Source organism: Sebastes fasciatus, chromosome 13 (genome assembly GCF_043250625.1).
Source record: "Sebastes fasciatus isolate fSebFas1 chromosome 13, fSebFas1.pri, whole genome shotgun sequence".
NCBI lineage: Eukaryota > Metazoa > Chordata > Actinopteri > Perciformes > Sebastidae > Sebastes > Sebastes fasciatus.
Genome location: NC_133807.1, coordinates 18,064,696 through 18,090,665, shown reverse-complemented (window position 1 = coordinate 18,090,665; position 25,970 = coordinate 18,064,696). Strand labels below are relative to the sequence as shown.

At 41.5% G+C, this 25,970-nt stretch overlaps 1 protein-coding gene across 1 annotated transcript in view; it reads right to left on the bottom strand.

Moving 5' to 3' along the window:
* Window positions 1–844: 844 nt before the first annotated feature.
* The window catches only part of mybpc2a (myosin binding protein Ca), a 60,883-nt gene continuing 35,757 nt past the window's right edge, over window positions 845–25,970 (bottom strand). Inside the window, exons 9-28 of the mRNA XM_074655917.1 lie at window positions 25,805–25,937; window positions 21,833–21,957; window positions 18,271–18,376; window positions 17,262–17,431; window positions 15,386–15,551; window positions 14,754–14,860; window positions 14,637–14,666; window positions 13,108–13,244; window positions 12,705–12,864; window positions 11,541–11,645; window positions 11,195–11,383; window positions 10,921–11,055; window positions 9,032–9,199; window positions 8,533–8,621; window positions 7,285–7,480; window positions 6,117–6,256; window positions 4,300–4,459; window positions 3,056–3,192; window positions 1,540–1,726; window positions 845–1,229 (exon numbers count right to left, since the gene is read on the bottom strand). Of these exons, the coding sequence (XP_074512018.1) occupies window positions 1,195–1,229; window positions 1,540–1,726; window positions 3,056–3,192; window positions 4,300–4,459; window positions 6,117–6,256; window positions 7,285–7,480; window positions 8,533–8,621; window positions 9,032–9,199; window positions 10,921–11,055; window positions 11,195–11,383; window positions 11,541–11,645; window positions 12,705–12,864; window positions 13,108–13,244; window positions 14,637–14,666; window positions 14,754–14,860; window positions 15,386–15,551; window positions 17,262–17,431; window positions 18,271–18,376; window positions 21,833–21,957; window positions 25,805–25,937 (2,675 nt within the window). The 3' untranslated portion in view covers window positions 845–1,194. The remainder of the gene's footprint in view (window positions 1,230–1,539; window positions 1,727–3,055; window positions 3,193–4,299; window positions 4,460–6,116; window positions 6,257–7,284; window positions 7,481–8,532; window positions 8,622–9,031; window positions 9,200–10,920; window positions 11,056–11,194; window positions 11,384–11,540; window positions 11,646–12,704; window positions 12,865–13,107; window positions 13,245–14,636; window positions 14,667–14,753; window positions 14,861–15,385; window positions 15,552–17,261; window positions 17,432–18,270; window positions 18,377–21,832; window positions 21,958–25,804; window positions 25,938–25,970) is intronic.

Genomic DNA, 25,970 nt, shown 5'->3' with positions numbered 1-25,970 from the left:
CCTGATGCAGTCAGTGGTGGGACGGGCCCGGAGAGTAAAGTACCCTCACGTCTCCAGAGGAGGGGGATGTATTTATTCTGGAGCGGGCAACTCCACAAACTATCTGATGTTTTCAATCTGAACTTGGTCTTCCTGTGTCAGATGGTGGAGTTAGGGGGTGTGCGAGTGTGTAAGGGAGGGCGGGGTCACCTGGGACGGCGGTCTGGGTTGCAGCACATCGGTGAGGCTTTAATTTGGTGTGCGAGGCGAGCCGCGGTGGACTCTCCCAGCAGAGACGGTGCCGTGTTTGTTTTGCGGGTGTGTAAATTAGCGGTAATTCGTTTGCTCAGTAATGACGTGGGAGAGCTAATTAGGGCAGTGTTGATGGGTGCATTAATTAGTCTCTAGTGTGTGATGCTAATGAGACCCTGATTCAGTGTGTGTGTGTTTGTGTTTGCATGAGTGTAAGCCATGTATGTGTAAAGGCCTACCACTATGGGTCATGCCATGAGGAGTGTAGTATGAGAGCATGTGGGAATGGGACAACAGGGAGAGGGTGTCTGTGAGTCAACATGTGCGCCCTCTGTGTGTGTATTTGCATGAAGGACGCAGCAGGTCTATATCTGTGTAGAAGAGCCCCTTTAATCCTGGTGGCTCCATGATGTCCGCCATGCCTGGCTGAATAGTGATCCCTCCACTCAACCGTCACAGGGCCGACGGGCCCCTGCTCACACATCACACACCTAGCACCAGCCGGTCGGTCACACTGCAGAGGTTTCAGTGCTACAGCTGCATCACAATCATAAATTCATCCCAACCTATAAAAACGTCCCGGACTCACAACAGACAACACAGGGAGCCGTAATGGATGAAAGGCTGTTTTATAAGTGTGTTCAGTGACAGGTCCACTTCACAGATAAGACGGATCCATCTGTGTGTGGTCACAGCGGGGCAGTGCTACTACACTACTCGGTGGCTCCTCTCAGTCAGGATGTGACAAGGTGGCAGCTTGCTCTAAGAATTTATTACTGATGTGGCATTCGTCATAGCAGCGGTGAGAGGCAAGCGTATAGGAGGAAGGAGGGGGGGCAGATGGATTGGCTTTAGGGCCTCACCAGTGATCTATTCTAATCATATTTATTCATGACTATCCCATTATACATAATCCATTACTATTCCTGTTCGACTGTATCCTCTGCTGTTTCGTGCTGTCGCTCATTTCTTCGCCTCCACTCCTTTCTCTTGTACAGCTGGGGAGAAAAAGAGAAATTTAAATCAGCATGAGAGGCCAGTAGATCATCCTGTTTAAAGAAACTAGAGTCATCTGTGGCTCCGAAACTTTCACTGACAAATACAATAAGGTGATTTATTTTTAGCGGAAGCGGCTAGAGTTTCAACTGAAGTTTCACAAGAAGAGATCAGTCAGAGGACTGAGGAGATGGAGGTTTGTCATGCTGAGCTTTATTGAAGACTGTCAAAGAGAGACGTGTCCTGACCCAGGCTAAGCTCTCACTCACTACTTTGAAACTACAGTATTATGGGAAGTGAAGTTCAGCATACCTCGAACCTCCAGCTTGCACTCCACTTCATCTTGCCCGAGATCATTGATGGCCCTGCAGGAGTATCTGCCCCCGTCAAACGCGCTCGGCTTGCGGATATTCAAAGTCAACACGCCCTGGTTGTTCTGCATCAGGAACTTGGGGTCTTCACCGATGATCATCTTGTTCTTCATCCAAATGATCTTTGGCTGAAGAACAGAGTGTTGGAGGAGGAGGAGGCAAATTTGGCGGGATGTAGGAGAGGAGAGGAGGAGGGAGCGTATAAACAGAGCGAGGCATGTAGGGAGGGTGGGAGAGCAGAGGGAGGAGGGAGAGGTGAAATTAGGTCAACATTTCGGCTTGACAAATCTTTGCCGATTCGGAGGGATAAAAAAATGTGTGTTCAAAGATCTTTCTGCTACACCTCTTGTTCTAGCTTCAGACATAAAAATACACTCCTGCTGCAAAGGCATCAAAATCCTCTCTGACTGTTTGACACTCAAAACTTGTACAATCCCTCTGAAAACACAAAGCATGAGATCTATGGCATACCCTTGCAGCAAAGCTATCAAGGGCCAACACAGGTAAAGTGTATGCTGCAGCGCTGTAATGTATAGTTTACTCATTTGTAAGATACAGTAGGGACATTGCTTATATTCCACAGGTTTCTATGCTAAATGAAATATGCAGTATACTGTACTTTATCCTACCCATTTCAACAGAAACACACCCTTATGTAATCATTATTTTACTCTTATTTCATCCATTGGTTGCATGATAATATTTACAAACTAGAAATCACTCTATATTCCATGGACAAGCCTGCCACCAAAATTCATTCAAATATGTTACTTTTTAAAAGAAATATATATCTTGATAACAAACAAACAGACAAATAAATCATTAGGATCACTGTGGCAGAAATACACTTTAAAAAAGGCTTAACCAATGCTTCACGAGCCAGGACCACACCATTTACTGAGATGCGAATGAGTTGTTAAAGCTACTATGAGGAACTTTCATTTTGTGTTGATTTTGGCGGTCCCTGTGGACAATAGCGGTAGTGTTTCCAAGCACACGATAAAAGAGTAGGTTTTAGCTATGGCTGAAACATTTCCTGCCTTAGAAACTCCTAAAACCGGCTGCGTAGGCTGGAAACTGGCATTCTGGGGCTTTAAGACTGACTGGGTTGTTGGCGGGAGGTGTGGGAAGCAACAGAACTAAGGACAAGCGTTCTGAAGTGGGTGGTAGGAGGATGTTGGGGTTGCCTGAGAGAACCTAGCATCCCGGTGCCAGTAATGAAAACAGGAGGATGTTGTTGAGGAGAGGTAGAACAGCCAAACCAGTATCGCTAATGAAACAGGAGGTTGGCTGAGTAAGTGGCTCCGATGTTTTTGCCGTTGATTGTGGAATGTTTGAGGTGTGGTCCTGCTGCTGAACCTCAGCTAAGATCATCTCCAAGCTGATTAATAAATAATACAAAATAAAAAAAAATATGTTCACTGACACACACTTGTTTAGTGTACATATGTAAATACCTTGGGGTAGCCACGGACAGAACAGCTGATGGCTGCGCTGTAACCTGCAACCACACATCTGTCCACCAGGGGCGCTGTGAACTGGGGGGAATGGCTCACATCCTTCTCTTTGAAGCCTGGACGGATATAGGCCAAACCTGGAGTGTGGACATTTCTCAGATTATTTTTTATTTTCACTTTTTTACACAGCGAGTTGCAGACCAGTGTGAGCCTCAGGTCCATTAGAATTAAAACTCTTCTCCAGTACAGCATACTTTATTCACCCAACACTTTCAATTATCTTGCCTTTATTAGGCCATTTCCAGTTCCCTTATATGAGGTTGGAACAATACGGAATCTGTTCCCTGGACTTAAAAATGGATATTTAACCTTTTTACTCATTGACGGCTTAAGATGAAAGATTGTATTCTGAAAATATGGTTGTGATATTATATGTTTTGTATTTATATTTACTTGTAAATATGTGTAACCACAAAGAGTAATGGTAGTAATGTAGTAAAGTTGTTTTGTTTACTTGCTATCTTGATGATTATGAGTCAATATAGAAGGACTGTGTAAAACATCGACTGAAATGCTTCATCAGTGACCAACTGTTGTGTCTTTCCGCTGCTTTGGGATTGTTTTGTCTTCCATACCACATGCTGTTAAACTAGCAAACTGTTTCAATTATCAAGACAGGAAGCTGACTTTTGTTTCATCAGGATGTCAGGTGGGTACTAAAATCAACAATCCTCACAATTTTATAGGCCAGACTAGTGCTTGGAACACAAAAGAGATTGGCTGGTTGGCTGCCACATTTTCTGGTAGAGTAAGCAAAGGCACCAACACAACAACAGTAGCAGCATTTGGCTGGTGGCAGGTGTTAATTTCCCAGCCTAGTTGCTTTCATAATCCGCGGCCAGTATTAAATGTTATTTAACACTCTGTCAAAGAATGTTTCTGTTTAACATAATCAGCGTGAATTCATTTTCCTCTAAATTATGTTCAACTAATTAATCACAGCCGAAAATAATAGTTCTAATGTTATTACTGTGTTGAAAATCATATTAGAGTTTGTATTTTTATTAATATTTCCGTGTGTAATCTTAATCACAATACCTTCCTCTTTTCTGCACGGTGCTCATTATATACCATAATGCTCACTTTATGTTGGAGCTGAATACAGTGATGCATTAGATGTTGCTTGGCATCAACAGCAATGCTATCATGTTACAGAGTGCGCTGCTCTGCGGAGATTACATTACCTGTTTTGTCAATGATGGCGGTGTTCTTGCTGACGCCAGCCTCGTCGCTGAGGCCACAGATGTTCTCGCTGAACACTCGAAAGGAATACTCGTTCCCCATGACCAGGTCAGACACAGTGCAGCTGGGCCTGCGGTTGTGCTCATAGACCGTGAACCAATCCTGATGTGAGAGAGGCAGAGACAGAGAGACAGAGAGACAGGGAGAGAGGAGAAGCAGAGGTTCAAAAGAGGCTTATAGTCGAGGTTGAGATCTGTATACAGTAAACTCTATCCCCAGCATCCATGTTCTTGTGGTCCATCTTCCTGTCGATTCATACAACATAATGACCATGACAGTATAGGGAGGCTTTGCAGTTATGTGACTAATCTCAGAGCAGCCAGGCTCCCACCATGAAGGTCCACTGGACGCTTCTGGATGTTGGAAAATAGCAATGATGGAATAGCTCCTGTTAACAAAACTGGGACCTGTCATCTTTGACTTCACTGGACACTAGTAACAATTAGGTGCATTTAGTGGCAAAACCAAAACTAACCCAGATATATCTTTGTTATAGTATGAATGTGTAAAGTTACAGATTGCAGCTTTAAATTGAACAAACCTGTTTTTCCTGTCATTGTTTCCTGTCGTTGTTAGCTGTTTTTTTAGCTTTTCCTGTCATTGTTAGCTCAATAGACAACTTCACGCCAATTTAGGGTGCATGGCCCTGTTGCCCTATGCCCTAATGTAGAAAACAAGCAAACCGTGCTGAGCAGATAAGCGCGACACCGAACCCTCTGAAAACTAATGTGAGGAAGCATTTTGGATTTGACACCAAAGATCATGGATAAAGGCAACGCGTTCTCCCAACTCGTCAAATACCGATGCTTGCTCAGTGGCCTTCGGCGTCTGATACCGAGGCACCCTTTAACATCTGTAAGACATACATCGGGCATTCAACAAACTCCAATGTAAACCCATCCGCGTCATTATTAGACGGGCAGAGCAACGGACGTAATATAAAGAGCGAGAAAGTTGCGTAGGGAGGAGGCTGCTGTTGATGGTTGGGCTAAACAAACAGACTTTCACCCAGGAGACCGCTGTACGTGTTCCGTGTGAAACCAAGTCAACATTGACTTATTTTACTGTAGTTCTGTTACTTAACTAACATCACATACGCAAGTTATATAACAAGCATACTCATCTTAACGCAAACCACAATATTTTCTGTATGCATGTAACGAGCAAAAACGGTATGTTTCCTGTGAACACGGAAGTTTATTTTGAAAAGACACAATGCATGTAACGAGCAGAAACTGACACGCCGTCCTTGACACGTCAACAACTGAAACTAGAGGTGTTCCTAGAGTGTCATAGTTTGAAGTGTAGGGCCACTGACCGAGCAGCGGTATTTGATGAAATGGGAGTGAGAATGTGTTGATAAAGGTAACGCTGTTTGCTGACTTAAATATAATGGAACTGCCTTACTGTAACGTTCTCTTGTACATAATGTTAATCCTACAAAGCGTTAAGGATTAGGCTACGTGGAGAAACTTGATTTTTTGAGTGACAGCTCTTGTAATTGGTCAGGGATAATCAAGCAGATCTTGACCTAAAATGTATTTACTGACACAATTTACTGGTAACACACAAATTGTGAAACTCTCACGAGATGGTTAAGGTTAGGCATTGACCCTGAGTAGGTAGGGTTAGGATAAGACACTGGGCAGCGAGTCTCGTAGGAGCTTTTTGCAAGTTTTTGCAATTTCGGGGTTATCTTCTAGACACGATCTGAAACCTCCCAGTACACTCCTATATACTTCTCTCCCACCATGCGTACCTTAGTCTTCATGTCGGCCTTCTGAATAGCGTAGCCGATAATCTCGCAGTTGCCGTCGTCTTTGGGCGGCTTCCACTCCAGCGCAGCATTGAAGCCCCAGACGTCTGTGACATGCACATTAATGGGAGGACCGGGCTTCTCTGGTGGGTTTGTGAGAGGAGACGGAGATAGATTTGGTATATAGCTGGTTGAGATAACTACTGTAACTCTCTTCCCTGCCTGTGTAGACATGTGGACAAGCTTTTACAGGTAGAGAGAGGTAGATTGATAAACTGGAGCAGGAAAGTCCCACAGAGAGAATGAAATCAGCATTCTCAGCGGTAGAGATTTGGTAAAGATTGACAGATTAGCAGAGCAAAAGACAAAGGTTCAAGGAAAGGTGGAGATGCATACATTACTAGAAAAACTGTGTTGGCATAGAACTGACAAACTGAGAAATAGTAGCTTTGCCTGCCTGGATTACAGAGCAGAAGAATGCAGTGTGTTTATCATCGATCTTTCTGTGTGGCCTAGCGCAGTACAGAAATACTGTACAACATAGTAATGTACTTGTCATTAATCTTCCTCTGCGTGCTCTCCTCTGTGGAGTACAGTACAAACAGCAAGCAGCGCTCCTGTTTCTGCCCGTTAATCCTTCCTGTTCTGTCTCCTGCTCAAACAGTGCAGTGACAGATCAGCTGAGGGGGTGCTGATCAGAGGAGCTGCAGCCTCTCATTAGCTCAACCTTCTCAGCAGAGGAAGTGACAGAGTAGCCCTCAAAATCCAAGCCTAATCCCAGTCTACACGCAAATAATCCCAGCGGAGCCCCGCCAAATAATCCACCCGACACCCTGACCCGGGGAGACAAGCCGTGAGATGAGGAATGAGCTGGCGGCCACAGTGGCAGTGCAGGAGCCAGGATTATACCAGAGAGAGGAATCAACGCTTTGATGATTTGCTACTTTGAGCCACAGATCCCTGGGAGTATGAAATTAGGAATTATCATCAAATTGGAAAAAAAAACTCTTGACATGTCACAGATTTGGGCTCAAGCCATCATCCCCTTCGAAACAGGTTATTAACCATGTACCTTGTGAAGTATGAGTTAATCTTCATGAGAGGACGTGCAACAGGAGTGTGCATCTGTCTAGGTGAAGCTGAGAAGTGTTGGTGGCGTGGCGGGACTGACCTACAACCTGGATGTAGATGTCAGCGTTGTCTGACACGTTCTCAATCTGAACAGACAGGGTGTACTTTCCAGAGTGGGTTCTCTCTGCAGAGCGGATGAAGAGGATGCTGTCCACTTCGCTGGTACGAGTACCCACGGTTTTGTCCTCCATGAGAACGCCATCTCTGGACCAGGTCACGACAGGACGAGGCTTACCCTGCAGTCAGAAATCAGAATGAAGTATTGTAAGAAATATTTTTAGACTAAAAAACTTGTGAAATAACAGAATAACTTGGTGCAATAAGTTTGTAACTGTCAGTTGGCGTAGAACACTTTTCTGAACATGTGTGTGCCTTTTTTAGTCAGAAAATTCCTTTCATGTTTTGCCCGTGAAATATTCTGGGTCATCTTATTCTAGGTAAACTTGTCTCAGCTTTATTTACACCACATATTCCTTCAGCCGTTGGAACAGACTCCGTCCAGCTCTTGGATAAGATGACAGAGCTGTGGGTGCTCTTTTTCTCCCAGGAGAACATCATGTAGCCACGTCCTCTGTCTCAGAACAGCCTTTTCATCTCCTTCTTCAAAAGCAAGCAGAGCCATGGCTCACTTTTTCTTGTCTGTTTTTATTTGTAACAATGGCTTCCCCTTTGCTACTTACGGTCAGCTTCTTTTTACCAATGCCATCATTTGCAGTTTGTTGTCAAATAGCTGCAATGCTCCCAGTGCCCTTTGAGCTACAGCTCTCTCTGCTGCTGCAACGTTTACACATCTCATTTGCATTTCACAAGAAAAAATGCCCTATCAGATTGCAGCCATGGGGGAAATCTCTTATTTATTTGGTTACTTCACTTCTCGAAAACATACAAGCGAAGTGCATTTGGACTCATACATTAAAACAGGCTAGCTGCTCTTTTAAACATAACATCTCTTGTCTGTCCTTTTGGTCTTTACTTCAAATAAACCACTCCAGGGTTCCCCTGCAATGACCCATTTTGTGTGGATCATGGAGTGGCTTTTTTAGGTTTCTGTCCAAACTCTACTGCCTTTTTCTCTACTCTTCAAATAAACCAAACTTAAGAGTTTGTTTTAAATGCTTCAGAGTCTGAAATAGCCATTTAGTAAAAGGTTGATGTGGAAGCAACCTAGTAATCTTTAAGCACCTCGTATTGTTCACTCTTGGCAGAACTGGTTTTGCGCTGCTATTGCAAATCTAGAGTATATATTTTAAACTAAACAGAGCCAGAGCTTTGCCAGACTCGGACTGACCTGGAAGGGGATGACCAAGTTCACCTTCTCGCCCACAACCACGATGAATTTGGTCCTCAGTTGGCGAGGCAGGCGGATCTTTGGAGTCTCTGGGTTGTGGACACATGAGAGACGGAAAAGGGAAAGATAAGTAGAATTTGAGTGGGCGGTGTGGGAGACTGTACATTTGTAAAATGTACAGCATGTACAGCTTTTATGTGTGTATTAGTGAGATAAGGAAATACACAGTGGAATTATTCCTTCTTGGATGCGTTAAGAAATAATCCATGAGGTTTACAGTAATATTATAACAGCTAAGACCCAATGGTAAGCTTGATAATTAGATGTTGTTTTTTCACTGAGCAGTACTTGAACAGTTGCTGAACATAGTTACTGACTGGTACCAAATATGGATTTATGTATTCATATGTGGATTTATCCCAATCAAGAGCAGTGTGGTCCATATTTAAATATGACCTCTTAGTTGAATTTCTTTAAAAAATGAAGGTTCTTCTCTGACCCATGATCTCTTTGATAGTGACGGCCTGGGAAAGAGTGGCGGGGGGGCTGCGCCCGGCGATGTTGATGGCCACCACTCTGAACAGCAGCTTCTCCCCCATTGTGAGATTCTTCACCCTGTACTGGTTATTTTCCACTAGTTTCTCGTTAACTTGCACCCACTGATCACCTGTGGAAAGAGCCATCAATGAACAGATCAGAAAACCAGAGACGAGTAGCAGATCTCAGGATAATGTTGAGGAGCTAATCAGGAAACAGGTGGGACTAATTGACTGTTTGCTAAGCCCCGCCCCCCTTAGTTACTGTTGCTACACCTTTCCATTCATGCACAGCACATTATGATGTCTACAGTGATAATGGCAGTAGATTGACCGCTCAGAATTTTTTGAAATAGTGTAATGTTAGCGCCATGAATTGGTTGAAAACTCTACGGCAGACTCTTCAATTCCAGCTGACTAGTTATAAAATGGGATATGCACATGATGACTACCAAAAGACTGAGTTTTTTGCGAAGATGGAGACACACTAGATATGTAGTCGTGAATGGGGCAACATAACCTGTAACCTGACAAACAAATTAGTTGCTCTTAGGTATTGAAAGCTCTGCTCTGTTTCTATTGTACACGTTTGCTCTTGTGTTTGTCTTTGGTTTGGCTAAAAAGAGACACTACACTGCAAGCTCTTTAAGGTGAGACATACAGGCAAAAACATTGTTTTTTATGCACTGGTCAATTTTGAGATTTTGGGCTATTTTGCTTTGTCTTCTTTCAAACTAGTGGAAAGAAAACATCCAAAATACACATTTAGGTGTTTATTTACTACTTTGTCTGTGTCAGTAGATCCTAAATTAGTATTAGATGATGTCTCATTTGCATATAAAAACATATATTTTCAGAGAACTTGTAATACAAAATATAATTGCCTTAATGTAAGTAATAAACTGGAGAAGTTTTATGGTGATATCTATTAGTTACTTTTTTTTTAACCCTATTCACCTGTCTTCAAAATGTATGGAATTTTACAATTCATATCTTTAAAGGCCTTTTTTCTCCAGAAATCTCCACTTCAGTAGCACTTATTTCCCAGTTTCATTTCTATCTATATTCTGAAGGTTTTTACAGAGGAGTTTGTTCATATACCATTCATAGCCTGATTTATATACTATTTTATCTCTAAAAATAAAAGCGAAAATGTATTTTTTTTATGGCTCTATTTTCTGATTTATGGGGTGACACAAAGAGATAATGGCTAAAATTCTCTGTAAAAACCTTTGACTCTAATATGTCAACAAAATGAAACAATAATTTTGATCCTGGCTTTATCAAATGTTCTGTTCTGGAAATGTATGAGAATTAGCACATATTTACATACATTTGCATGTATGTAAATATGTACATAATGTACATTTGCATATTTAAACATACAATTTCAGAAAACGTGGTACAAAAAACAATTTTCTTATTGTAAGTAAACATGGGGAAGTTTTCATGACGGTATCTATTCTTTTTTTTTTTAACCTTTTTTAGCCTATTGATCAGAAGTGTTTCTTATTAGAGGTCCTTGACAGACCTGCTGTGCCGCCATGTTACGGTTGCTAAGCTATGATTGGGCAGTAGCTAGTTGGGGGAGGGGTTTAGCAAACGTTTCCAGGTTTATTTAGCAGCTGTATCCTCCTTTAACATGGCTTTGTCTTGTTAGCTAGCTAAAAAAGACAAAGAAAGTTACGCTAGAGGAGGATGAACATCAACCAAATGCATTCTTCACAACCTGGAAACCCAAAAGTTGTCCTTAATAATACAGGTCTATAAAGCATTAATAATCAATTGATTTAACTTTCACATTAGTTATGAACTCTTTGTATAAAGTGTCAAACATTTTGCATGTATTTACTTCCTTCTTTGCAGTACTCAATGATGTAACCGTCAATGCCGCCCGCTCCGATTTTCTCTGGAGGACGCCACTTGAGAGCACAGGTAGTGTCTGTCACATCATCCACCGTGAGACGAATAGGCTCGCCGGTGGGGGCTGAGAGAGACAGGAGCTAATTAATACGTTAATACCCAGTGTAAATGGGATGGGAGGTAGGTTAAGCTGCCTCAAAATGAGCATTGTGTGAAAAGCCTCTGTTAATTAACCATTCTACTAATGATAAATGGCAACGCACCAATGGGCATGAAGGGCGTTGAGTTGGCGCTGGGCTGAGAGACGCCAATGCCGTTGACTGCAAACACTCTCATCTCATAAAGTACACCTTCAAGCATCTTCTTAGCCTCATATGTGGTGGACTCATAGACATCAAAGTTGAGCCTGGTCCATCTGGTTGAGCCCACCTTCTTCCTCTCCATCAGGTACCCTGGAGGAACAACATAAAAAAAAAAAGTCAGTCTTCCTTAGAAAAGAGTTCAAAAACATTGTAATGTGATAAACAGAGTGGATTCTAAACGGCTGTTTTCTCCAGGGACGGGGACATCAGATGTGAACATTGGCTGCGGTGTACGTTTCTGGAGTACCTTTAATGGGAACTCCGCCGTCATAGGAAGGAGGGTCCCATGTGATCGTGCCAGAGTCCTCGCCAACTGATATGCATTTGACATTCTCAGGAGAGTTGGGCACATCTGGAGAGGCAGGTTACAGTTGGAAATGGAAAGAGAGGAAAGATGAAATGAGGGAGAAAGGAGAAAAGGCACGAGTATTACACAAGTGAGTTTTTAGACAGTACAGTACTGGATTTAAACCTTTTATTCTTAGCTTTGCATTGACCCTAATTAAATGATTTAGATTTGTCTTTCATAACACTGGTCATACCCACTTCCCTGTCAAATAACTCTGTAGTTCAGGTGTCATATGAGTCATTTTGCAGCAACAAAGATTCAGCCAGTTTCGTCAAATCATGTATACTTTTACAAGACTGCTAACCGTATAGCATGGCATAGTTTTTAAAAGCATGCTGTAGTGTTTTAGATATTTTAATATACTATATTACTATTAATTTCTCTGTGGTCTTGACTGGACTTGAAATCCATCACAGTGAATATCTTGTCTGCTTATGTGGAGCCACAATGATGGTACAATGATTACATGGTAAATCATGTATACTTTTATACTGATCACATTCTGAGCATCACAACACTGAGCATGTTGTATTATTTTATATTAAATGTGTTTTCTTTTCATTTTTGTCTGAATATCTAACTCGGAGTGGAGCCTTGAAACTCACCTGAAATCACCTGAAATCCTGCATTTGTTGGTATCAAATTTATGCTGATATGATGACAAAGTAATTTCTCATTTTTAACTGGATTAAAGCACCACAATAACCTCGCTTTACAAAAATAAAAGCAGACTGTGACAGATCATATAGCTCAAGCTTAAAGGTTCTTAAAGTTTTTTTTTTTTTTTTTTAATTAATGAAAAACAATGGCTGTCTTGAAAGTCTAAAACATTCAGATATTTAGTACACACACAGCATGTTTTGATTGTAGTACTGGGATGGACCTAAGGTTCAGATGATAGATGGTTTTAAAAGATGGCACCAACAGTGAGAATTTTCCACTCATTTTATGTCAATATTTTCGAATCATCTCAATTCAAGATCAAGGCCCGAGGTGTCAGGAAAAACAGAACAGGAGCAACAAGAGGAAATCAGAGGTGGAAAAGGAAAAAGTGAGACTGACCCACGACCTTGATAAAGAGTTCAACCTTGTCCTCTCCAAAAGGGTTAGTCACGGTGATGGAGTAGGGGCCCTCATCCGCTCTCACCGCCCCCTCAATTACAAAGCTGCTTTGGGTCTGGTCGGCCTCCACACGGACCCTTCCCTCGGCCTCGGACACCACCTACCACACAGGGCGGGACAACAAACAAAGGAGATTGTTGAAGAGAGGGGTGTCGCATGACGACGGCACAGCTGCCACAGTGACAGGGGATTCAACCTCTCCAGTTCATGTTTCACTCTTCCTTTGTGCTGTTCGGTGACTAACGGCTGGATACTCTGATTGACGCACAAAGGTAGAGAGTGTCTGACGTGTGTCTGAGTGTGTATGAGGTGAATGGTGAGAATCCTCTCTATTCATACTCACTTCGTTTCCTTTCATCCAGCACGCAGTGGGCGCCGGCTCTCCTGTCATCCCAACGTCAAGGCGAAGTTTGTTTCCAGCCACCACGGTGATGGTGTTACTGTTGCCGGCGCCAGTGTCCAGGAAGATTTTGGGAGGCTCTTTCATTCATTGAGCATTAGAGGAGAAGATGGAGAGAGAGAGAGGTCATTCAGGTGAGAAGCATAACATACAACTCGTCAGTGACCCTCGGTGCCTGAAACTGACGCACCAAGGCATCCTTTAGCGTCTCTATGAGATGCACCAGGCTTTCATCTACCTACAATGTAAACCCATCGGCATCATTATTAGACATCAGAGCAACTGACGTGGTATAAAGAGCAAGAAAGTCTGCGTAGGGTGGGAGGGGAGAAGGGATAGGTCAAACACAGCCTTTCACCCAAGAGACCGCTTTTCCTGTCCCGTATCAAACCAAGTCGACGTTGACTTATTTTACCTTACGTATTCAACCTACGGCAGTTACGTAACAAACAACGTACTTATTTTAACCCAAACCACAATCTTTTCCTAAGCCTATCCAAGTAGTGTTTTTGCATAAGTAAATCTAAAAACTAAGTAAACCTACATTGGACGTTTATTTTTAAAAGACACTATGCATGTAACAAGCAGAAAGGCACACGCCGTCCCTAACACGTCCAAAACTGACGCTAGAGGGGAACCTACAGTAGAGCATTATAGTTTGAAGTGTAGGGCCACTGATCAAGCGTATCAAGGTATTTGGCGAGTTGGGAGTGAGAACGTGTTGGTTTTGAGGGAAGACACCAATATGGTTATTTTGGCTTTGAAGCTTCTTGAAGATGACATTCTGCATGTGCTATTAGCCAGCATGTTAACTTTAATTAGTTTATCCTAGAATCTTGTTTTGAGTTTTTTTATGTGTCGTGACCTTCAAGTGCTTCAATTCAACATTTAGCTTTATCTTTTCAAAGAGGGGCAGCGCACATCAGTGTTGCATTTCATGAGCTGGTGAGGAGAAAGAAGTATAAAGAGCAACATGACAGCAGCTGAAAATCTGGTGTTAAGCTGGTCTTTATAACATATTGGAATCTGAAATTGAAACGAAACACTTAAATTACCACAACTTAGACTACCTTATGGGAGCACATTGGTTGGCGACTGAAATGTTGAAGTAAGATTTTGGTTTTCATACATTGAACTGGAAAGCTAGTTACTGTGAGCACCTTTGAGCAGCAGTACTTGTTTCCCTTAAAGACACATAGTGCAATCATGCCTTTACTTTGAATATTGTTGTTTAAAACCTATTTTTAAAACTAACTTTTCCCTAAGCCTGGTTAGTAGGGTGAAGCAGTTTTCATACAGGTTTACAGAGTTAGAGCATTAAAGCTGTAGAGTAAAATAAATAAATAAAAGTAACCTCCATCATATTGACACTAGGTGTCCTTGTATCCAACTTTAGATGAATATTGGACCTGTATCAGCTCCCTCACATAGATATAGCATATACTACATATTTTACAAAAAACAACACTTACCTTCTTTGGGAACATATTCAATCTTGACCTCTGAGGGGTAAAATAAAAGAATCAGTCTTATTCAAATATAATTAGCTCATCAAATGCTTCATATTGTGGTCTGCGTGTCGCTCTCACCCAGGAAGTTGAGTTTTGCAGAGAGAGAAATTGCGTAGCCATCAGGGACAAACGAATAATCTCCCTCGTCCGAAGGCACCACGTCATCAATCATCAGTTTGTGGGTCCTGGGGACCAGATGTTACCAGATGTTACCAAGGAGACAACACTTCTTGTGACCCACAATTATGCACAAGACTGTTGCCCTAGCAACATACTCCAGGAGGCAATATGGCAGAGTGAGAAACATACTAAATGGCTTTCACCTTGTGTGACCGCTGTTGCCTTGGCGTATCTCCTGCCATGGGCGGCTCTGATGGAGGGATTACTGAGAGAAACCCCAGGCCCTAGGGGTGTGTGTGTGTGTGTGTGTGTGTGTGTGTGTGTGTGTGTGTGTGTGTGTGTGTGTGTGTGTGTGTGTGTGTGTGTGTGTGTGTGTGTGTACAGATTGCAGCCTATCCAAAAAAATGGGTCAAATAACTCAGAAACCCCTTTGGTAATAGTTTGCCGAGCCATGTGGCAGACAGTGCTTATTGTGATAGCTATATGATTGTGTGAATCTGTGTGTGTGTCCGTGTGTGTGTGTGTGTGTGTGTGACTGCACATGACGTTTCAGACAGTGAGCTTCAAACCACAGCAGTCGGATATAATACCTTCCGATGTGCGTCATTTTGATGCGATCACTGGGCTGGACTTCTACGCCGTCCTTGAACCATTTCCCCGTCACTTTTTCATCAGACACTTCACACTTGAACACGGCCTGTTCAGCAGCCTTCACTGTCAGGTCAGCTATGCTCTGCAGAATCTGCAGCTCCTTATCTGAAGCAAAGACATCAACATAGATCAGTGACATACAGATGTTTGTTTACGCAGACTGTTCATCGTATCCTAACCAGTGTCAGGCGGCAGTGTGTAAATATGGGTTAGAAATGCGTTAACGTTATTACATGAAGGAATCCAGCAAACTTGTATTTCCTCTTTTTCAACAAAAAGGAATAGTTTGACATTTTTTGGAAATAAGCTTTTTCGCTTTCTTGCCGAGACTTAGATGTCTAAATATGTGGCTAGAGACAGTGAGTTTAGCTTAGCACAAAGAGTGGAAACAGAGGGAAACAGCTAACCTCACTCTGTCCAAAGGTAATCAAATCTGCCTACCATCATCTTTAAAGCTCACTAATTTAAAACGCTTTATCTCTTGTGTTTAAAGTAATGATCTTGAAGATTTAAATACATGTTTATAAGTCACTATCTATCATCGAATTAGGTAACACAATTGTGATTGATCCTATGGCCCACTGATGAAAGCCCTTGCATTTGCAGTGTTACAAACTGGGCATCTGTGGCGACATTACCAGGAAAAATCACAAGCAGCTTACAGTTTGTGATACGTTTTCCATCACCCAGCAGTCGTTAGTCTGCCAGAGAGGGTAGGCAGAGCTAACGCAACACACTCACTCTTCAACTTAAGTGTGTGTTGAGCGGCATACTGTTGTTTACAGTCTCTGCTAGTGTTGCAAGTGAACGGTTATTATGACCGAACAAACAAAGAGCGATGACTACAGACGATGAACGATGAACGATAAACGATAAACGATGAACGATGAACGGACGATGAACGATGAACTGACTGACGTCACACAGGCGACACTGTTTGGATCTGTGTGAAGTGAGATCCAAAAACACACCTGCAATTATCACTTATCGCCATAGGTGCAGCCAAAGAGAATGAAACGGAGATCTTCGCGATTGTAACTTTAATCCGCAAAAAAAAACAAAGTGTAAAAATGACACATTGCTGGAATATTTTTTTGCAGTAACTTGAAATCTAGTTCGCCGATCCACACTATTTGTAGTCTTTGTGCTAAGCTAACCAGCTGTTGCTTGTAGCTTCCTCTTTACCATGCAGACATGGCAAGAAACTGAATTAGCATATTGCCCAAAATGTCAAACTATTTCCTTGAAATTACTTTTATATTATATTTAATATAATGTATAGAACACATTGTGGGACATGACAATAATGAAGTGGTCCTGCATCATCTTGGGGTGAACCTTATTTAGCGATCTAGGTATGTTCATCTTGATCACCTGATGTACTGGAGTGACCACTCAGACATTTTCTCACACTCCAAAATCAATTTAGGAGACTCGTCTGGCTTGCATTAACTACTGTATGCAGCGACAGAGACAGCCTGATGTCTGAGGGCTGAGACGGGACGCAACCATCAATTTTGGTGTAAAAGAAAATGAGCATGGCGAATAGTGTGATGAACCACTGATACAAGGGATTAATGATGTAATATTAATTATGACATGAGTAATGGCTAATTTATTGCTTTCCATGCTTGTCAGGATGGAAAACATCAACATGTACTGATGTGTAAATTTTCTCTAAGTTCCTAATTGAGCAGCCATGTCTGAAATACTTGTTAACAAACTTTAAACACCAGCTGATCACCCATGAGTTACTGCTTCTGCTGCTGTTAGATGTATACGAGGATTGTAATGACTTTAACAGAGGAACCATACCTTCGACCTCCAGTTCTGCCTTCGACTCTGCGCCGCTGGTGATAGCGTAATACGTTCCAATATCCTCCTTAGTAGCTTCACTTATGATCAAAATGTGCTTCGTCCCATCCTTTTTAATGCGATACTTTGAACCTGCCGTGTCTCTGTTCAGCTCTACGTCACCTTTCATCCTGAGAAGACAAAACACACACACACACACACAGAGAGAGAGAAGGGAGGAAGAGCTGATTGACATGTCTGCAATGTTCTACATGGCTGGAGCCTTCAGGGATCACAAGGCTTTGGCACATTTTTAAAACGGTGCAGAAGGTGAACATTTTCCTCAGATATAGTTTGGGTTTTAGAATGAGTTCTGAGGGAATATTAGAATAAAAAGTGATAAGAAATGTATGAGTAAGTAATTTTTCATAGGAAAATAAGGTATGTTTACAATCATATTGATATCATTTTGTTTGCATATGTAAAATAAGTGAAGTATATCTTGAAATTCAAGGTTTTGAGACCGAGAAATTGTGTACTGTAACAATACACAACAAGCAAAACAGTCTTTGAAACGTGTCAGAAAACAAAGTTTGCCCCAATGCAAAAAATAAGCAAGTGGCTGGCTACTGTTATTTGCATACCAGCATTTGTTTCTGTTTCACTATTTGTGTTCATGTTATGTAAAAGTTTGCATCGCTAGAAACTAGATTCTAATATAACTCTCCAACATCACTGTAATTAACAACTGGGTGGGAGAAAACAGCTGGAAATGTCATGACATTATGGTAACTATACTATATACTGTATATTCATTATATATTACATGAACTGAAAATACTACTGTGTGAGTTTTGCCAACATTTACCATCAGACTTTTTATTGTTGTTTTACGAGACCTGCAAGCCTTTGTCTCAATGCACCAAGTCTAGTCATTTATAATGGGATATTTGTAATCTGGGTAATAATCTGACCTCATAGATTATTAAATGACTCGTGCATTTCCTATTTGACTGATCTACTTGCTCACCATTTGACGCTGGCTCCTTCCTCGGACACTTCCACCTCAAACTCCACCTTCTCTCCCACCACTGTGTGAACGTCATCCAGCGGCTTGGTGATGGTGACGGGAGGCTCTGCAGACAAAACGCAGAGCTTTGAGTCAAACTATAAAACTGAGTCATTAACAAACTGTATCTACGGTAAATAGTGATACTGACCAGGAACATGAGCGGAAGATGAAAGAAGTTTGGTGGATGAACAGAGCTGGAAGGTATCAGTGTGTTTTTTGTAAAGGTCAACAAATATGGTAACTAAACTAGGGCACATGCAAAGTCTTGATTTCCACTCATGTATATGCTGCCATATCAAGCAGAATAATGTGGAACTTTAGCTTACAAAAATGGGATATATAATTCAACATCATTGTTTATTGTGGGACTATATTAGTATGTTATGTTATGGTCCTAGATAATTCTGTTTAATTGATGACGCCGAACAATCTGTAATTAAAAATGAGCAAAATTATATGTTTAAGTGTTTGTTTTACATGTGTGAAGACGGTCTGATGGAAATGGAACATAGATTCATTGAACATCAATCACAGCATGATGAGCATGATATTTTTTTTTTTAAAGGAAAACACATTTTTGTTTTTGTGATATTGATTTCAACCATATAATCCAGACCTAGTAGCTACAGCTTTAGTTTTACTTGCTAGTATTTCTTGACAACACTTTTGTCTGAGTAACCATCAGATGTATTCAGGTATTTTTGTGCTCTCCCCTCCTCTGTGGATTGGTGGTGGGTGGCATCTATATTAGTGTTTTCAATAACTCCTGAAATCCTTCTGAATGCCACCAAATACAGCCGGCCTGTAGAGGTGGAAGGTACCTCTCCTGAGGTGGTGGAAGTCACATTGTGTAACCACATGGTGTGATGCTTGATGCTCTGCTAGCCGCAGCTATTTGTCATCGTCAGCATCTAGTCGCCCCTCCGGACGTCTCACTTCTCTTCAACCTCAGCTGGAGAGCCCAGAAACTCTCTGAACCACAGAAACATGTAGCTACGGTGTGATTGCGGGCCTCACAAAAGTTTCATCAAACAAGCTCGATGTCTTCAGCGTAATTTGTGGTTTCTCTGCATAAAAAACTGAAATATTTCTCCCTCAGGAATACATGGAGCAGACATAACTAGAAAAATACAAATAAACGCGCACTGCACAAATGGCCCAAATTTGCGCAAATAATGTGAGACGAAAATTCTCTTAGCTTTCTGTGTGAAAACAGCCTGGTCTCACCAAATGGCGTATAAATAACACGTCACTTTGTTAAAGCCTCTGAACACCCACACAGGTGTTATTAGTTAATCTGGCTCATTAGACCTCTGTTCAGGACTGTGTCAGCGTGTACACTACTTGAGTGACATCTTCCTGAGTCTCCTCCTGTTTCACCTTTAAGGCGGGACAAATTGCATCTTTATAATTTTTATTGGTATATGAAGATTTGTGACCCTTTAAGTCATTTTGCGTGTTATCACTACTTTTTTCTTTTCTTTTTTGCTTTTAGCGTGTCATTTTGCACCGCAGCAATAGACGCTCGAAGCAAGTGCTTCGGAAGTCAGGTGATGTAGTATACAGAGCAACAAAGTCCACATAGGAAGGTGGACGGGGTGGACCTGTGGGTCAAACAAACAGATGACTTTCACCCAGGAGACCACTGTTCATATCCCGCGTGAAACCAAAAAGTCAGACATTGACTTATTTACGTTTATATACGTAATTTAATTTACGTAACAGATTACTTTAACCCAAACTATGATCTTTTGCTACACATAACCAAGTAGTTTTGTTTAAATTCACAACGTTAACCACGTGTTTAAAACTTACAACCGTGCGTCCATACGTGACGACTTGGGAATGAGAACAAGGCGTTAAATGACACGTGAAAAACTTAAAAGTGGCATACTATTCATAGGCCTTTCAGTGAAGACTAACTTAGTTTCTACTTACCATTTATGAAGAGTGAAGCAAAGGGACTACTTAAAGTAGCAAAATCATAACTAGTTAGTATAAGAACATAATATTTCCATGAATCTACATCTTTTTGCTTCTGGAGCTTTGTGAGTGGTGAATCCACTTCACCACAACACAGCAAAAGCCAAAGTACTTTATGTCATTTTTAAAGTACTGTGACTGATAGTTTTGACTAGTTGTCATCTACTGAACTCCCCACTGGCTTCAACAATGTCAAGAGGAATCAACAACAAAAGGTACTGATGTAGATGTTTGCAAACAGCAACATGAATGATATTTTTTTATGGACACAGAGTGTGTTTGTGTCCATAAAAATCTGTGCACACACACACGGTTTACTGTAGCTGTGTGGAGTAGAGTCTGTGGTGAAGAGCTTACCCTTCTTTATGGCCTCTGATAATGTAAAAGCAGGATGGGCAGCAGCGAGCACACAAAGTAAAGCATGGGATTAATATAGAAGCAGTAGACCCAATTACATCTATTAAAACCTCCCATACACACACACACACACACTGAAAACACACAGAAGAGACCATTGACTTATACAGTAAGCACCAGAGTGAAAACACCATCGATAATAATATAATATAATATAATATAATGGCTGTCCTCGACCAAAGTAATTTGACTCACCGTCATATGATTGTGTTGACTAATCGATTAGTTGATTTAATTGACAGATCTGCAAAACTGAGTTTCTCAACAAAGAACCACACAACAGCACCACTTTAAATCTTTTTTTTTTTACCAGAGATGTGCTCATAAGTTTCTTGGAAATAAGTCATTCAGCATGAAAAAAGCATAAAAAATGACTAATCGACTAAAGAAATATTAGTCGACTAAGACCCAAACGACCGATTAGTCGACTAATTGACTTAGAAGATGCAGTCCTAAATATAATATAATAAAATATAATAAAACATAATAAAATATAATAAGATATAATATAATATAGTATAACATACTGTATTTTAATATAATAAAATATGCAGTAATATAATATAATACAGTATAATATAATGTTTGTCAATTAAAACAGAGAATTGATAGTAGTACATTATTATTATTATTATTATTATTATTATTATTATTATTATTATTATTATTATTATTATATCAACAGTGCAAGATACCTTGAATACTTGTACTTAAACATTTTGGAATAAAATATAAAATGTAGATATTCTGATTATTTACTACAAAATATTAATAATTCAATTAAAACAGCAATCAAAGTGACCTTCAAAAACTCCCATATCAGTCAGCCTCTGATGAATATGACAGCACATTAATATGTACAGCACGACAACAGTGACAATAAACAAAAACAGAGGAATTTCACTCGCACCCATTAAAAATGAGTGAGCAGACAACAGAGAGCAGCATGCGACCGTGTGGCATAAAAGCAGTGAAATAAACAGATGACAAACAGACACGAGAAGGGAGCAGAGCTGTCAGGCCCCTCAACGCTCAAATGACAGCATTTGCTAAACCGAGCAGAAAAAAACCTGTCTCCCTGCTGAAAGAAGGATTCCTCCAAAGAAAGTGACTCATATACCTTTGACAAAAACCTCCGTGAAGCACTTCTCCTCCCCGACCACGCACTCGTACGCTGCGTCATCAGACAGGTTGCACTTGTTGATAGTGAGCGTCCGCTTGTTGCCCACGCTCTCAAACACATACCTGGACGCACGGGGATGATGGGGGAAGATTATACGAGGAGGATGAAGAACAAACGAGGGGAGAGAGACAAAGAAAGAGAAAGAGAGAGAGAGAGAATAATGAATAACTGCTTTCAGCAAATATCAGATGCAGAGAGGCCTAAAGACGACGAGAGTGACTCACAGTTATAGACTGAAACAAAGAGTCCACACATTCTGGTTGAGGCCTTCAGAGCACAAGTATATGCTCCCACACACACATACACACACGCACACACACATACACACACGCACACATCAAAGGACTACCTACAGTAATGTCACAGGCTCATCATCACATGCAACTGAAGGTAGTGATGGGAAATATTCCCATGGTTACAAGTATTCACATCATCGGACCACTCAAGGTGGCGACTGCCATTCGTAGTAAGTCTAACTCAACAGATGAGACGTGTGAGGTAGTAAAACAACGTGTTTATGATGTTAAATAGCATTGAATTTGAATTAAGTTTTTCTGTAAACGGAGGATGTTTGCGGCATCCATGTTTCAGACACATATAGGTCTTCAGAAGAGAAAAATACTCCACCAATTTAGGCTGTCCTCGAACACTATTTGTAGTAATAGGCTTCGCTGCTGCCTTCAACCTGCAGTCGGAGCTCCGGCGGGAGAGCAGCGACTCCTCCTCCGACCAGGAGCAAAGCTTTGCCTCTCTGCTCAACCGGTCCCCGCTGGGAGCAAACGCCGACACTACGCTGCTGGAGGCCCAGGCCGTAATGCTGGGCCCGCTGCAGAGAAGGGAGGCACGGGAGAACCAGAACCAGGACTGAGCGGGGCAGACTGTCAGACCCTGCTGCAGTAAAATGAGAGGTTTTCTAAAGGGACTCTGGTGCTTGTAAACAGTACAGCTTTTGTCCACAGGGACCGCCAAAATTAACACAAAATTAAAGTTCCTTGTAGAAGCTTTAAGACTCCCAGACGTATTTTAACCAAAACTTTGACTTACTTAAGTACAGAAGTTGCGTAACAAATAACACCACTTCCATACGTATCTAACCCAAACCCTGATCTTTTCCTAAACCTAACCAAGTAGTTCTGTTGCCTAAACAGGCTCTGCACTGCAGGGGCTCGAGCAGGCGCACTGATCGCTCATGTTGCTGGACAACACACGAAAAAAATTGCAAAATAACTTTTCGTAAGATGTCATACAAATGTATTAGGATATGTTGACCAAGTCAGCGATGAACTCCTATAACATCTCTCACCTTCATCTTTCAAACTAGTAGTCTTCAGCCCTGTCCGATGCTGGCTCAAGTATAATTCCTAATTATCTACATTGAAGTGCAAAATTTCAAGTAAAACTGTTAACCAAATAGCAGAAGAAAGAAGAGAAATGCTACATATACATGCCTAAAGTTTATCCTCTGCCTGTTACTTGGTTTGTGTGGCTGCTTTCCTTGCAGGTACTGGACGTGGGCGTGGCAATCGGTAATCAGTAAATTGGCAAAACCTGGGCTCATCAGCAACACTAGCAACACCTGGGCGACACTGGCAACCAAACAAACCATTCTGTCTTCTGTTCTTATCTTATTAAACAAACTATTGCATGGTTCAAAAGGACAATAGAAAATACAATTTATTCTATATCATTGAGATTGAACAAATCTGCTTTTCTACTTCTAGACTGACATCCTGTCCATTTTCAACATTGAGTGGTAAACTACCGGAGCTCAACTGCACACATAAAGATCCATACAACATTACCATATTCACATTGATCCTGTAAGCAGTTTTGGCTTTCTACTTTAACCACGGCAGTGGTTTGTTTGAAATGAAAACAAAGAATGGCTCTGACACAGTAACCTAAACCATTTTATTATTCCTTAGCTCTCGATGGTCACAGAGCACAGCCTGGAAGAACCTCCTGGGAGGCTCCGCTCACAGTAACTGTCTTCATCAAAACAGGAAGAGGACTGCCGTACTTTCAATGAGCAGCATTAAGCAACTCAAAATAGCAGATGGTGGAGCCATTGAAAAAAAACAGCTGTACCCTCTTCAATAAAACAGCAAAAGAATCCTTTGAGGGAGGAGGGGAAAGAGGAGAGCTCGGCAGGCTGAAGAGACTCAAAACTAACATTCATATCTGAGTCACAAAGTTTCTTCCTAAAGATTCTTGAATTAAAACAATCGTTGTGACTCATCTCAGTGCGTTTCTAGTCCATGTGCAATGCCAAGGTGGAAAAAGTTTCCCAAACAGCTACTAAGCTGTAGTACAGTATAATCAAGTCTAATTAGAAGCCACTAATTATGCTAGTTAGTCCAACCATTTACAAGTTGTTCTCGATGACAGTCGCTAGGTAACATTAACAGCCCAACACTCCAGTGAACATGTTAAGTCACTAATACAGCTTTACACGAAACGCATGAATTGTATTGGAATGATGTTACTGCCCGCAATGATTTGACAAACTCATTTTAAGTGCATTTTTTTCACAATACATAACTAATATTACCTCTGAAGTGTGTTATTGTGATCATTTTGAAGAACACAGTTTCATTTAAGTTGAACTAATCAGTATTTTTATATTAACAATGGAAAAAATGTAGCTACGAACCCACAGATGATTATCAACCAACTCTGCAGGTTCCAGTCAGTACTACAGAGCGTCTTTTAGTTCATGGGTTTTAGTTTTGGTCACATTTTGTTTTTTACGTTCCACAACTTTACTGTTTTACTTCAATCTCACCGCTCTCATCAACCTTATTTCCATCAGCTGGGAGCTCTGATAATGCCGTTACCCGGCACCAAACCTGGCACACAGAGAAAGTTAGTGACTAGCTGGTGAACATAACGGTTGTACAGTGTAGCAGATAAGAGCCAGATATTTCCTATATGGACCAAAACAGATCTTAAAGAACAGTAAATATTGGACTTCGGGTGGCTAGAAACACAACTTTGTGTTGTCTGGATGTGTAAATTGGCAATTGTTTGTTAACGTGTTAGCCATAACAACTTCATAAGGTTGTCAAAGTTGTGTTTACAGCTTGCTGTGATGCCTCCAAGAGTCCAAAACATCAGTTAATTCAGGTTAGATTAACATTAAGTCTCTTTTTTTTTTCTGGCTGCAGCAACTACCAAAATGCCAGTGAATGGTAAACTTCCAATTCATCATCAATGAACATGGAAACCTACAGGTAACGTCAAAGACACGCATCCATTTTTGTATAATTTAAAGTAAGCTACTATAGTGCAGTGCCTGTTCGGGGCTTGGCCTTTCGGAACGGGCCGATTACTTGGCCCCTGGAAGTGCTGCTTGCAGTATTGTCGAGAAACGCTCATCACTCGTTGACTCCAGGGAAGTGAAGAAGAGTTTGGTGGAAACATTAGTATATCCAGCATCCAGCCGCAAGAGTGAACTGCAGTCAATGAGCCACGGCCTGTAAAGGTTTGCTACGGGCGAAATGCTTGACTCTGTAGAGCCCCAAAGCCCCGCCCCCACTGCTGCAGAGGGCACTATCGCTTGTTTATTCAAAGTTTATTCATATTTAACGTACTGCTTTTTGAAATTGCACCAACTTCGACACTGCACGTCCTTGGTCCCCAGCTATACACCCGCCAAGTGTGAAGTAGATCGGATGAACGGTTCTCGAGATATGCAAAGGACAGACAGACAGACAGACGGACGGTCGGACGGATCCCTTGCTTTATAGTTAGATAGCCAACACTTTTTGCATGGCTTCATGGAGCAGAAAGGGCCTCAATGTACTGTCAAAATCATCAGATTTGAAATAAACAGTCCTTCAACATCACGGTTCAGTACAATGTCACACTCACACAGACACAGACAGTATACTGTGGTAATTTGCTCACTTGGCCGATGGTTTGATTTCCTGTCCGTTTTTGAGCCATTTGACTTGAGCGTTGGGGTCAGCCACTTCCACGGTGAGCTGGATCCTCTTGCCCTTCTGCACTGAGTAGGATGCGTCCAGCTTCCTCAGGAAAGCTGACAAGAAAGTATCCAGTTAGTAGAGTTCAT